Source organism: Colletotrichum chrysophilum (assembly GCF_026319265.1).
Source record: "Colletotrichum chrysophilum strain AFK26 chromosome Unknown scaffold_47, whole genome shotgun sequence".
NCBI lineage: Eukaryota > Fungi > Ascomycota > Sordariomycetes > Glomerellales > Glomerellaceae > Colletotrichum > Colletotrichum chrysophilum.
Genome location: NW_026517334.1, coordinates 211,600 through 226,511, shown reverse-complemented (window position 1 = coordinate 226,511; position 14,912 = coordinate 211,600). Strand labels below are relative to the sequence as shown.

Here is a 14,912-nt window from a genome sequence, read left to right as displayed (position 1 = left end):
CTCCTTGTGTATGGCGTCGAAAAAGGGGGTTCGGTTCGAAGTCGAGGATATGTCGGATCGATGGACTCGAGGATTGGTCGTGTCGACAGGCCACTCATTTAATGTCAAACAGGATATCTAGACGTTTTGAGGGCTGCTGTGGTCTTTGGAGATGGCATACGGTGCAACTGGATGGTCGACGGCAGTTGGTATCGAACGCGGGCTCTACGATGGTATATAAGACGTCTCTGTGGAATCTGGATCTCGGTCAGCAGAGAAGGGCCCGTACAAGATGCCCTAGCCTCCAACTTCACATCAAAGAGGCGTTGAATTCTTCGACAGTACTGAATCGCAGGAGAAGACCGTGGGTGCTGATAACGTAGAGCTAGGAGTGAGGGGTACTGGAGCGCAGGTAGCCGGAGGGATCGCGACATCAGAGCGACCACTCACGATTCTCGGCCGCGGTATTCGACAAGCAACCGCGAGAAGAGATGAGAAATGAGCAAACAGATACATAGCTTCCAACAGCTGAATTGTTGAGGTCTAAGATTTTGCGCTCGCCATGGCGCCCCACGACCCGGAGACCGCTCTCGCATTTACGCATCAAAATCTATCATATTTGCTTCACCCGCAAATCTTACGCCCGGCCTCCAATTTACCACGGCCGCACGGCTCTTCGAATCAATTGCCTCGCAGAGCCGTTTGTCGTGCTGAGCTTCTCAACAGCCAACGGCTGGCTTGTGCGACGTGCAGATTAGACCGGCAAATGTCGAACCCGTCCTGGTTCGCTGCCGTCCATCCAGAGCCAAAGAGCTCGACAGACCACACGCCGTGGCTGAACCGACGATCTGTGGCTTGCGGCCAATGTCAGGGGCCATTGATAACCCTGAGTCTGGCCGTCATTACATCTCAGGTGACCGAGCTGATGACAATCTTCCGGGAGTCAGAGACTCTCTGCGGCAGGATTTGGAATGTGTCCTGCTCCATGACGCCTTGTCAACAGGAAACAGCCATATGACCTGAGGCAAAGAGGTATCCATGATACATCGGTACCCTTCTCCGCCTCTCGTTTCCAGCTCGTGAAGCCCCGAGTCTGGGCATCCCCGGCGCTCCATCCTGCCCACTAGTAGCCTGTGTCCCCTCACGTTGGGACTTTTTGTTGCCTTGACATGTCACAACATAATGGAGTAACGACTACGTCCAAAAGATGGGGTTAAGAAAGTCTAGCGTCGCCGGTAATGCGTTCGGATCTCCCATATCGGGCGCACGTTTCCCATGGAACGCGATTGGTTTCCCCTGAAGCACTGGGGCAACACGCTGAAAAAGGACACGCCGTGCCAAAAACAGACGTCGACCAAGACGCTATCAACTCGTTTCGATAAACACACTTGGCTTGTTCCATCATGTCGAGTGTTGCAAATTTTCGTCGCAGTCCCCCCTTTACGGCGTGGTGGGGGCGTGGTGCGTGGTCATTAATGACAGAGTTCGGGAGGGGGGGGGGGGGGGGGGTCAGGTTACCGACTTCGCTCTGTGGTCGGCCCAAACCACGAGCTCCTGTGGTTTTCGTGATACTCCGGAGATTTTTGGAGCATGGAGCGCTACAAAAAGCAAACGTGTCTTGTGGCGTGGTTGCTAAACGTCGCGAGAGTGTTTCTCGTCGAACAAAAGGAACCCTAAAAGGCGCTAGCAAACGCTTCGGCCAGGAGAACCGTATCTTTGTTGAGCCCGGCCTTAGGCGAGGTGCCAAGGGCAAGGTGCAACTCGTTGGAAGGGCTTGCGTACTGTCAAACTGGTCTCCGTTTGGCGGAACCAGACTTTACCCTGGTATCCAGTGGGAAACGCTTCATGGACGACCATGGTGCGTGCTAAAGCTTGTAGGATGTCATAATCATCACTGGCTGCTTGGACCGTCAAATGAGGATTGGCGTGGTGCCGTTGGCCAACCTGCTGTGTCACCGCCTATGCTGTGTAACCCAGACGAAATATCTGCACCCCGAGTAATTCTGTAAGACGAAGGGCACCGATACGACCAAGGAAAGGGACCAAAACATTCATTCGTGTGAGATAGCGCACTTCTTGTGTCGATATTCGTTATCTCTCCAAAAGGCCGAGACATGGAAATATTGTGGTTTTGAAGATAGCCGGAGAAGACCATGTTACTTGGTCCTCTTTGAATACTCAAGTTCTGTATCGACATAAAGCAGTCAACTGACGAGCCGACGATAAATGGTCCAAATAGACTGGCGACTTCAGGCTCATTAACGAATTTGCAGACTGACTCTGTGTACGCCAAAACCCGGCAGAGTTTCCGTAACCATCGAACCGGCTTCGGGGGTCAGGACCTGGCCTGCGCTTGCTCGACTTTGGCCACAATACCATGCGGCTTACTTTTTGCAAGCATACCCAAACAAAGCAACGGTGTCCGTCAGGTCAAGATAGGATCACACGTCGGTCGTGCCGTTGAGGCTCCTCGAGCCGCTCAGGCACTTTTGTCCACATATTATTTGGACCCTGGCCACGTGTGACATGATAATGATGGTGGTAAAATAGCTATTCGCTTGTCGAACCGGATCTTCGCGATAGTCTCGGCCAGCCTTCCGAATCTTTATATGTCTCCGAACTAGGTCTTTTTGCACCCGAACGTAGGAACGCTGGGCGAGAATCAGAACACCGAGGACGACGACCAATGGTTTCGGGGAGATCTTGTCCAGAAAGCTTGCCACCTTCTAGTCGCTAAAAGCTCGATAGGCGACCTGAGACTGGGGAGGTCGCGTACAGATGAGGAGGTGTCCTCGAAGTTTGCTGGGTGCGACTAATAAGCACAGCCCAACTCTTTCAGATATCTTTTCCGAGACATGCTGACAGGGAGGAAATGAGAGGAGACAGTCGAAACGAGAAGGGTCATGACGGAGCCTGACGGCTTTGCTGTTGCCCCTTTCCTCGTGGTCTGTGAGGGTCACTGGCCACTTGGTTGGTCCTGTTCGGAATTGGTGTTCCAGTGTTTGTCGGTGGCTCGACTTTGCCAGGGCGCGTTACCATTGCGGCGGTAAATGAGCGGTGCAGGGCACCAACGGCCCCGCGCGTAACGCAAGCACATGGCCAAAGGCAGCCGAGCAGCGCTGAAGATTTGCCGAATTGCATACTGCGACCGTTATATGTGTTCAGACCCTGCTTCCTGAGCGACATCCGACTGATGAAAGTGCTTCTGATGTTCAATTAGAGTTGGAAGTCAAAAATGAGCTAACACAGACGCGTTCATCCGAGTTGGAAGAGTGAGGTCAATCAAGCCGCTATGCCGCGCCGCGCCGTATCAAAGCGAGCACCCGGAGACACGGACATTGGGACTAGCTTTTTGGCCCCAAGCACAAGCCAAGAACGCCCTTTGTCTGCGCTGCGAAATGAGAGGGTCCAGTCCGCGCCGCAAAACGTGAGCAGGGTGACCGGCAGGCAGCAAAATCCACGAAGTCAACCATCTGATGGCCCGCGTGCCCCGGAGTGACGAAAGAGAGGAGAAAATAGTAGTGGAGATAACTCCAACGGTGAGGTGAGGTGAGCTGTCAGACCGGGCTGTAGTAGGTACGGTTATAAGTGGAGAGAGCCGCCGGGGGGTCTGGGTCACAGGCGCAGTGCCAACGGCTTCTGGTGGGTTTACCCCAGTCGCCAGCTGATGTTGAGTGGCTGTATTGCCATATTCGTAGGTACTTGATGTTGGTGACGGAACAGGACGCCCTGCCGTCCTGGTGGAGACGATGCACCTCGGCTTGCATGTCAGGGAATCGTCGACAATGCTGCGAATCACAGCGTTAGTTGAACATCAAGGGTAAGGGTTGGGATGGGGAAACGGTAGAGCAGAGAAACCAGGAACATTTGGATGTGAGAGATTCAGCTGGCGGAAGTCTATGAGGATCCGCTTGAGCGCTCCCTGCGCATTTCAAAAGAAGCACTGGCTTGAGGGAATCTCGGCCACTGTCGCCGTCGCCCTTGCAGCCAAGGATCTCTAACAAGCAACAAGCGAGGAACTGAGTCAGTACCTTCACTGATCCCCGGCTTCTGCCCGCTGCATGCCTTGTACGGTGGTGTATCGCCTCGGCGGAACAATTCTGAAGAGGAACTATCAACCTTATGTGCCTCCCGTCCGTCGTAAGAGAGATAGAGAGAGACAGAGAGCTCACAGAAAGCCAGAGAATAGAGATGGTGGGAGGTGGAGGGTGCAATTAGCTGATGCAACCCCCCTCTTCTGGTCTGACAGCTTTCCTTGCCTGGCTGACACCAACAAGCTGATCGTCCCAGAGGCATGGTAGAAAGTCTTCTTCAAGCCTGTCGCTCCTTGCAGGCGGAACGGCGGAAGTCAATCAGAGAGGTCGAGACATGCAGTATGTTCTCCACGAGGCGTTCCCAGTAGGTTGACATGGCGAACCGGTGGTCTGCATCCCGTAAACCTGCATACTATCCGCCCAGTGTACGGTGATGCCGCGGGTAGATATTGCAAGGGCACATCTGTCGCCCTTCATAGTAGAATAGTGCATCCACTGCGGAATGTACGAGAGATGGTGAGCGCTCTACTGCTAAGGTCAGCGCTATTCCGAGTAGGAGTCCTTCGACCCAAATCAGCGCATCATGCTTTTTTTCTTCTGGCCAACGCTCATTACGAAAAACAACATGGCTTTGAATCCAAACGCAAGTGCGTCAGCAACAGGTTTTTGCCTGACGCTGAAGAGATAGTGTCACGCCAAAGCAATTATTGACCTGCCCTAAGCGGGCTCCTTGGCTGCAAGCGTATTATGTATTATCCAGCTCGAAGCGAGGGTCAGGCAATGGAATTATCGCGCTTTTCTCGGCTGAACAAGTGCCGTCGAGAGGAAAAAGAAAGCATAAAACAGGTGGCTGTCAAACATTTTTGCTTTTTTTCTGTTCTGATGGGCGCAAGTGGTGGGGTGGCTCGTGGTTTTGCACTGAGACGTCGAGTTTTCCCACTAACCAGATTGCCTCAGACATGCCTCTGGACCAAGAGGTGCATCTTACGCAGATTGGCCAGGACAAAAGCGATGTGGCCGACGGGCGTCCGCTCGAATGCTCTGGGTGACTCTGGAACATGCATAGATGCACTGCAAAGCCAAGCTTAGCGCGGTGGAGTTCAAGGTTTTTCCAGGCCGGCAGTTTTGGATCGATAGGATGTGACGATATCTTGCTTTTGCACTATTGTTCGAGACGAGCCGGTGCAATATGTGACAGAGTCGACGGCGGGCTTCTGTGTGGACCGCCCATGGCCGAAAGTGTGCGTGGTTCAGGGCCACTGACACGTTGGACCTGTCGAGACCAGTGGCTAAATGGTCCCTTGCTGGACCCCATTCCCACAGGCGGTTTTTTCCAGCAAGGCGACTTGGAAAGGCATCCGGTTCTGTGCAGCCGTGTAGGAAGCAGCCTGCCGTGTGACTCGAATGCAGCCAGGCGTGTCGAAGACTAAGCCGGATTGCGTCGACAATCGAGGAGTCCCCAAGGGGTGCGGGTGCAGCTACATTATGAGCTAACGGACATCGGACTTTGACCAGGGCGAGGGCATGTAGGAAGAATACTTAGCATATGCAGAACATACAACATATTTTCGGTGTTGACCGTGAGCTCTGTGGTGTAGTCGGCAGTATCATCGTGTCGGGATTTGAACCAGCGGAAGCCAGCCAAAGAATTATTACATCGGGGAATGAAATCTCGACGCCGATGCGACCCCCGGGTCAACTGCAACCGCCAGCAACGAGGAGGAAAACATGAGCAGAGCAATGCTGCTCAACCAGCGAGATGCAGGGTTGATTATTTCGGCTGTCGGTGAGGTGGCAGCTGCAATTCAATCTGAGAGACCCGGACAGCTCCTGTCGCTCTCGGCTGGGCTTGAAAAGTGGGTGCGATGACCCATTTGGACCAATCACATGTTGGCGAGTTACCTTGAAGAACAAAAGGAAGGAGGTTCCGTCGGTAGATACCTAAGGTACCTAACCTGAGGTAGGTAGGCAGGCAGGCACTCGGGGCTCGTCGAGGAAACAGCCCCTCAACTGGACTTTGGCAATCGCAGACTACACTACAGATACAGTCGAGCAACGAACGGAACAGAGTACTCAATTCAGGAACTTACATATGCCAGTACCCGCATGGACGCTTGTGACAGTCCACCTACCTGCGAACAAAACGGCCCCGCTGCGCCTCGGAAACGGGACTATCAATTATTGGATTGCCATAATAGTAACGACAACACCACAATCCGCATGTCAGTATCCGTACGCAGCATGGCAGATCCAAACTAAAGGTCAGGTCATGTACTCGGAGGCGGGTAGCCGAATGCTCGGCAACAGGGTGCTTGCTGCCCCAATACCAGTCCTGACCTGAGATATATGGGCCATCAACCAGGCTTTGATGGTCAGAGTTTTCGTCGTTTCTGAGCCGAGCATTCCGACTACCCCAAGGGACCAAAAATAAGGAACGGGGAGCGGGCTCCTCTGCCACTCGGCGACCGGCCCATCGGTGCAATGTCCGGGCCGTTCCTAGGCTGGGGGCACCTCGCGACCTGTTCAGACGACGTACACTAATTAAAACTTCCTTTGCACCGCGTGCACGATTCTCTAAAGACTGAGAGATGTCGAGTTTGAGTTAATGATCGCCTGTTCTCGATTTTGCGTGCATGCAGCCAAGGCATGTTGGACCGTTGAACACCTTCAGTGGCCGCGCGTTATCTCATGAAGGCGAGACATACAGGCCAGAATGCAACCCTTCGGGCTCAGTTCCGTATGTACGGATATAATCATCTGGAATGCTACAAGTTGGCATCAAAAGTCCGAGGCATGAACCACACGGGGGGCCTGCCAACCTATCAACGGCACTTTTGTCTTTCGTCATTGCTGTGCCGCATGTCAATGTTTGTTGGTGCAGTGTCCTTTGAGTGTTGCGGGCTGTTGGAAGGGAATGTCTCTTTCAGCTTCCAGCTTCCAGGTTGACGACAACCGGGACGAGAACACGGAAGACTCGCACTGCCATGTAACCCCCACCCTCGCGTCCTGATTGAGTCCCTGTAAAGCAGGCTCGTCTCCGAGCATCCCAGGTAGCTCCCACGCCCGATGACACTTCACGGCGGTCTTGTTTCTCTGGTACTGAGCCAATTTCAACGTTGATCCCGGGAAGGCTTTGCGGGCTCTCGGTCCCTGAACCTGACCTGACTTCGGCTGGGCGAGGAGGTGAGTAGCTTATCCCAGTCGCTGAGCAAGGTCTGTCCGACGCTGCTAGCTGCATTATCCATTTTCAGCGAGTGGGGAAGGCTGGGCGGCCGCGTTCCTTCTCCACCCAGAACGTGTCCCCAGGTCGAGGGAAGAAAAAAAAAAAAAAAAAAAGGCCATCGAAGCAAACACCTGAGGTGACTGGGTACGTACCTCGCTGGGTTTCCTCCAAATCCCCACCATTTTATCCGAGTTCATGATCGTTGTCAAACCGTTCCTTCCTCGGCACCTTGCGCATCGCCGGATGCGGCAATAGCATCAGCACCAGCAGCAGTGCCTAGGTGCTGCTGCGACAATGCAGAGCGCCATCTGGCAACGCCTTTCTGTTCCCTTCATCACTGATCTCTCTATCAGTGCTCTGTATCACTGTCATCCTCATCATAATCATCATCGCCCCGATACCCATGTCGACTCCATTTTCATCCCGTCCACCACGGGACTCCCACTCCACGAGGAGGTGCAGATACCCACGTACAACGGGTGGTGGACATGGAATGCGACGGCATGGCATGGGAGTCCAGCAAGCATCACACATACCCAATTCCAGCATCAGACATGGTACAAATACCCTCTTCGCAGTATGGATACCTGCGACACGGTGCGAAAACGACGCAGAACGGATGCAAAAGCACCAGCGGCAGCAACACAAGATGCCGTCGGGTGCTCTGCATCCCCTTCCTGATCCTCATGCACTGCTCCCACCACCACCACCACCACCGCCGCCGCCGCAGCCACTGCATCGCACGCTTCGCAGGTCGGGTTCGGGCGTGGTCAGCCGCCAACCACCCTGGAATACCTAGCAAGCAAACACGCCTTCCTTGGCTTCCAAACGTTTCTTGCATTCCTGCGCCCTGGTCCGACATGGGCACCGAGCCGTTGAACTTTCATTCCACTCACCTGTCCACGAAAACTCCCCACATCGTCACTTGTGAGGATGACGGAGACTAGCAACCTTTCTTCTCGTCTCGTTCACCACTCTATCGACACGGTCCAGACGGGTCCTTGGGTTACTGACGCACCACTCAATCGACTCCTTGATGCACAACTATTACAGCTGTCTGCACCTCACCACCCGCTGGTCTGATCTGGCGTCCTTATGCATACGGCAACATGTTGTCTACCGTTTCCTGCTCAGTTGTGCCCATGTTTCCTTTTATTTCTTGTTCAAAAAGCTGACGGCTCGACAAGTACATACGCCTAACCAAATTCTGGCCGTCCAGTCGATTGGACGCCTCCAAAGATGCGAGGGGACGCCAGGGGAATCCGCCAAAAGGACAATCCCCGTTCGGAACCCATCCCCGACCACGCCATGCTTGGTTTTGATCCGCTTCACTCTGCAAGCTTCATCCCATCTTGCGGCCCCAGCGTCACCACCCGGTCTGCCCATCATGAACGACCTGCCACTTAACACTGCAATTCAGATTACATCGGCGTCGGCTGCTGGCTAGAAAAAAATCGGCATTCTAACTGAGCCACCTCTTTTCAAAGCCTTTCCATAGTGCCGACCTCTGAAAGCATCTGGACTCTTGCTGGCTTAGATGTGTGGATGCCCGTCACCACCAAACGGCGCGAAAGCTCAGTTGGTGCCATGTTGTGCATTTGGCCATGGGGCATTGGGTCCCATCAAAATTTGTTTGCTTGCCAGTCAACGTACTAACTTCCGTGCCGTACCGCTTCCCGCCGCTGGCCCTGAACTGTCAGGAAAAAACTTGCGCCCGACGCTCACGGACTGAGACGGCCCTGCCAACCTGGCCCCCCGCCCACCTCCGTCGACAAGCAAGGGGTAACCTAACCGCTAATAACGGAGACGGCGTCGAGGTTTCCAACAAGAAAGTCCCGCCCTCACACAAAAGTCCGCTCAACTCGTTGGACGGCGCGCCCGGTGCCTGCGGTATTCGCTTTTCGAAGCCAGCAAATTCACGCCACCTACTTGTCAACTCGGTCGTGAGTGCCCACACTTCTCCGAAGAGCACCAACCCCAGCTAAATAGGAATTCACAGTCGAGAAGCTTCACTCGGGTGAGTATCACAGCTTTTTCGCTACCAGGGCCTCCGCGATAGATGAACGGGTATGCTTTGAGTCATGGTCACATCTTCCCGCCGCGGGACGGTCACCCATTCCCACTATTTATTCTATCAACGACTCGCCCGCAAACCTACACCTAGTGAAACGTCCTTCAAATGGACCGTAGCAAGCAGTCATTGATTTGCTACGATCGGCTGGAAAGTCGATCGACCAATTGATGGGACTGTTCTCAAATCGAATGCCAGGGCCGAACCACCAGCTGTCTCTTCTATCCACCCATCTAGATCAAACGAGGAGCAAACGGATGCAAAAGCTAGTATATCACATCAGTGTTGACGGCACACAGCACCCGAGCCCCTCGCTATTTTTCCTGCGCACCGAATCTATCCCATCACTGCCGGCCACATGCAAATCAGAGAGACTGGCCGGACATGGTTCTTGGACCAACGGTTGCAACCCACCAGGGCACCTCGCAGGCGCCATGCTGTTCATGATACCTGCGATACGGCTATCCTGGAAGCCTCCCCCAGCGTACTTCACGGCATTCTCAGCGTGCAGCGCCGCGGGAAAAAAGAAAGCCCCGGGAGACAGTACGGCCTTGAAAATGATGCAATCAGTGTTCCTGGTGCAGCCAATATCATGTAATTACGGCCCCGTATGGCTGGCGAGGCTCTTGCCGACCGATGCGCCGTTCAGCCCGGCCCACCGTTGTCTCACTTTGACCCCTGCTCGTCGACATGGGACCTCTCCCACACCTTCATGCACTCACACAATTTGTGATTTTTTACTCGCTTTTATTCGATGGCACCCTCACCATTGCAGAAATACTCTGTACCAGCTTACGGTTCAACAACCCCGCACAAATGCCTGCCTGAACCCTCAGCAAACGCGTTGCCGGACACAGTGGTCACTATACGGAAGCAAACCACACATACAGGGCCATAGGCTGCAGCTTGTGTCCGGTTCGTGGGGTTTTGTAGGGAGGTTGGCGATTCGAAGCTGTCTGCACAGAGCTCGAGACGAAGTAAGCAAAGTGCGACACGAGTATTGAGAAGAAGCGTCGTAATGAGTTGCCAGATGTCAGGTCCGATGCCCGATCAGGACCTTTGACTGGCGGTGCTCATTGCGGCATTCCTCGGTATGCTCATGGCGGGGAGCCTTGGGGGAACGGCTAGGGCCAAGAGGATCGCCCGCTACGAGACTGGTGCCCAGTGACAGCGCATGACGGGCTTTTCTACGCAGTGGAGGAAAGCGACGAAAGGCCCCCTACTTCGTTGGACCAGAGTTTCTGGCTCCTTTTGGCCAGGTACAGCCCATGTATGCGCAGACATGCGTACAGTACTGCTGAGTACTGTACATGGTAGACCTTGTCCGCAGTAGCGCAAACACCACAATAGCCTGGGGTTGTGGGCGACCTCACCTGCAGGCCACATATTGGGACGCCGAGCTGCGGCATTGGATGGTGGTGTTTGGGAGGGACATGGAGCTCTCCCTCCCTCCCCTCCCGACGGGCACCTGCCACACCTTATCAAGATGGCAGACTAGGGAGGGGCCAAATGTATTCGTTTCCCCTGGCAGTGCTTCATAAGTACCTCAACTACAGTCCACCACACCCGAAGGGTTACCTGAGAAGCCTTTTCCCTCTTCTCCACAGCTGCCAGTCTCTCCCCGGAAGACTTGTCGTCCTGCTTCAGGCTTGTGTCCGTCCGTTTTCTCTCTCAGACCGACCGATTTACTTGACCCTTCATCTGGCCTTCTCTCAGACGCCAGTGCTTCGTCTCACCACATTTCCAGTTTCTCCTGCTCACCAGCTACCAGAAGCTGAAGGAGGGTAGGAAGCTCAAGTTGACTAGACTAGGGTCTTTCCTGGGTCCCAGCTTCCTGCCGCTTTGCTTGTCCTTGTTTCTACAACTGCGGATGCCGGTCTCGCTGCCCCTCGACCTCAAGTCATTTGCGGCGCCGTTATCCACCCCTCGCTTGCGGGAAGTGCTTCTCGCCCGCACTCCCCAGTCCGCTGCACATACCGCAGCAGCAATCGAGATATACTAAGAAGCCCTAACTCAGATCATTACGAAAGTACTGGATCCGTCGACAAGCTCAACCCGCCTCCGCCTCGCAGACCCATCCTCAAAGCTCCACCTCAGCCCGCGAGCCTTGACCTCATCTAGGGCCCTCACCCTCCAGCCGGTAGTCATTGGCTCTTTTTCCCTTTCTCTGTTTCCTTCCCGAAGGCAGCCGTATTCGTTTTCTTCGTTTCGTCCTTGCTCGGGGAAGCAAACGCGTGCTGTCGGCAGTCCACCAATCCCTCTCACTTATCAACTCCTCTCCTGGTCTACCACTTTGTCCCCGAGACATTGCGTGGAGAGTTGCTCTAAGACAGACCGCGAACCAGTGGAGAGGTTTCCCCCCGATGTCTCAAGTCATCTTGGAAACAAAGAGGACTTTGAGGTCCATCCCGGTGTCCAGTTTCGCGAGCTGATAGATCTCTGTGAACCACCCGAACCCGCCTTCTTCGCCAACTTCCTCCTCTCCTCAAACACAGTATCGTCCTGGACAAGTCACATCACGTCTTCTTTGTCGTTAGGTCCGTTCGCTGGTCCGCCAATTTCGTCTTCTCATCCGCGACACATTGTCTGGTGTTTTCTCTGCTGCCAGCTCAGCGTTTGGTTGCTATCCGCCCGCCAACCGCGACGATCCCAGGCAGGATCCCGTTGCGTCTCCTAACACCCGGATCTGCTCAATACATCACAACAGGCTCGCCCTGGCCAGAACAAGCCTAGCATCTTGCCGCTCGACTCTGCAATATCTAGTCAGCGACCCGCCCGCCGTGCAAACATCGGAACAAGTCGCGTCTCTGCTGCATCTACCCTCGCGCATACGGTCTGACACGCCACTCTCAAGTCTCAACGACCTGCATCCTGCATTAGGTTTGAACGTTCTCCGAACCACATTCATCCCTCGTATGCTGCGTTCTTTGAGCACTGGTCAATTGCATTGATATCTGAGCTTCGTACGCTCTCTCAAGCACAGGCTTCTGTCCTACGACAGTCATCTCTCAGAAGCTCCGCCTCTTGCGGCGTCGACGTGAGATGCCCGGCTACCGCTGCCTTCATGTCAACCTTGTCTAACTCTCGCACAGTTGCACATCGTATTCGTCTTTCTACCTTCTGTATCTGGTTGGCAACGTTACACCTTGAATCGAAGTCGACCTCGGCAGCCTTCTTAAGACTCTTCCAAACGACACATCAAGCTTGCACGCTCAGATCTTGGATGCTACTTTCCTGCCAGTCATACTGACGCCGGTTGTGCCATCACCATGGTCCGCGACTATCCCCGGGATACTTTCCCTCGGCAATGGCATCAGGAGCGGCATCCTGCCGACCCTCCGCCAGGGCTTCATGACATTAGCCATGCCCAAGCGGCGGACGCTCGTAGGCCGATCGTAAGTGAGCCATGAGAATGAATGACTGTATCTAGCGTCTAACAGAGGTTATAGGACATTGGAAAGGCATTGAGGGATCATTGCAATATCCCGGCTAGACATTACTTCGTTGCTGCTGTCCTGGATGATGGTAGCACGCAGACTTTCAGCAACATTCCATTGGGAGGACGGAACCAGCCAAATCCTTCCAACAAATTTTTCGGCATGAAGGCGTTTGTTCGGCATATCCAAGGCGTCGACGCTGGTACCTATCACATTCCTCCACGCAAGGTCGAGTTTTCGCTGACACGATGCACAGTTCCAAGCCCTATGCATGACGATTCCGAATTCAGCCTCGAGAGTGATTACCACCAGTTCGGAGGCGGCTATGGGCATCGATCACAAGACCGTCGCCGACAAGTTGGTGACATGTACGACGAGAACGGCTACAAAACCCGCAAGAGGCATCGAGGCGGCATGGGAGGATCCTACCGAAGGCAGGTCGACGACGACGACGATGTGGTAGTGTCACAGGCAAACCCAACGAGGAATCTCAGAGTCGGCAACGATAAGGATGTGTGGGACTTCTACGAGCAACGTTTCAAGAACTGCCAGCAGACGGCTTGCAAACTCATCGCTAAAGCCTGGGTGAAGGTCGTCGAGCCAAAGAAGCAAACGAATCACCCGTATACTGGCCAGGACGAAAAGGCGCCCGACTGGTGGCCGAAGCCATGGGGTCCTACGAAGGAGGAGAAGGTCCGCCACAAGGAGCCTGATCATCTCTACAAAAGAGGTAATTTGCCATGTATGGAACAATTCTGTTTGACAAATGCTAACACATAGCTCAGAGCGTGTCCATTTATTGTGCCACATCCTCCGCATGATCGTAGAGCCCCCTGAGAACCAGCATCCCGCCATCTTGAAGATGAACTTGAACGTGCAGAAGCTCGAGGATGCCACGACCGAGGCAATGTCAGCATTCTTCTCGGACAAAGAAAACAAGGCCAATGCAAAGAAGAAGCCATATCTCGACGAGATCTTCAAAGTTGCCAAGCACGAAGAAAGATACAAGAGAAACGAGATCGGTAAGTGTTGTTTCGTGTTGACGTGGCTTACATACTAACGTGAATTAGATGGCGACTCATATGTCCATGTTATGTCAGAAGACAAATTCCCAGAGAGCTATCCATCTGACACGGAAGACAACGGCTTCGTGAAGGAGGAGGATGAGCACCACCCCTCCATGACATCAAGCACATCGCCATCAAAGACAGGAGCACCACACGACCTTTTGCACGCGTCGAGTAGCGACCACAGCCCAGCCGGGGCCCTTCCCAGCGGCGCCTACATGAACGAAATGCCGCTGCGTGGACAACAGTACTCAACCCAAATGCTCCCCTCAAACATCCACCCCGATCATCATTTCGTGGAGGGCAGCAACATTCACCCGCCTGGCGGTCTTCTGCCACAGGACTTGGTGCCGCCTCCCCATGATCCCCATCGTCGGTCATCCATGTACACGTCTCCCAACGAATATCCAACCGCCGCCCCCACCGGGATGTACACTCAGCCTTGGCAGGGGGGATCAACTGCCCCCAATGGCGCATCTGTGTATTCCTTCACGGCGCAACAGCCGGGTCCTGCTCCGGGACACTTTGGCAATCACAGTGTTCCTTTGGCACAGAATCAGTACGTGCCTTCGCCCTACGATGGGATGCCGAGAGGTGGCTTCGATCAGGGCAGTATGTTTCGGTCCGTAAGCACAAGTCAGACACCCGTTCAGAATTCTCAAGGGTTTTCTGGGTATAGTCTACCGACCGACACACGAGGCCTACCCGGCTCAGGCGGAAAGCCAGACTCTATTGGTCGCGGGCAGATGCATTGACGGCCACCAGCATGAAGACCCCTATCTGCAGCTCGCCCCTCGATGACGGCTGGAACCAACAGAACGGCTCAACACTCGACAGAAGGATTCAAGAGGCGAGAGAAGTCTACTGTCGTGACTCGCTTTGAGATCCAGGGGGGGCATCGCCGAAGGACCACCAAAAAGATCAAAAAGACAACAACTGGTCATCCCTCCAACAGCCGTATCGCGAATCCGACAGACGCAACATCAATCTGTCTGCAGACTCTCGAGCTTTTCGCACAAGACTTCGCAATGGAACAACCAGAACGACAAAGATATGGCGTGGCTAGTGTCTGTTCTTGCTTTTTACGACTTGAATTTTCCA

General features: G+C 54.1%; 1 protein-coding gene across 1 annotated transcript; it reads left to right on the top strand.

The window, feature by feature from the left end:
* Nucleotides 1-12,670: 12,670 nt before the first annotated feature.
* Nucleotides 12,671-14,612, top strand: COL26b_006426 (uncharacterized protein; the record flags this gene model as incomplete). Its single annotated transcript, XM_053179245.1, has 5 exons — nt 12,671-12,702; nt 12,801-13,474; nt 13,530-13,766; nt 13,815-14,423; nt 14,491-14,612. The coding sequence occupies 5 exons, from the start codon at nt 12,671-12,673 to the stop codon at nt 14,610-14,612; spliced, it is 1,674 nt and encodes a 557-aa protein (XP_053036832.1).
* Nucleotides 14,613-14,912: the final 300 nt, after the last annotated feature.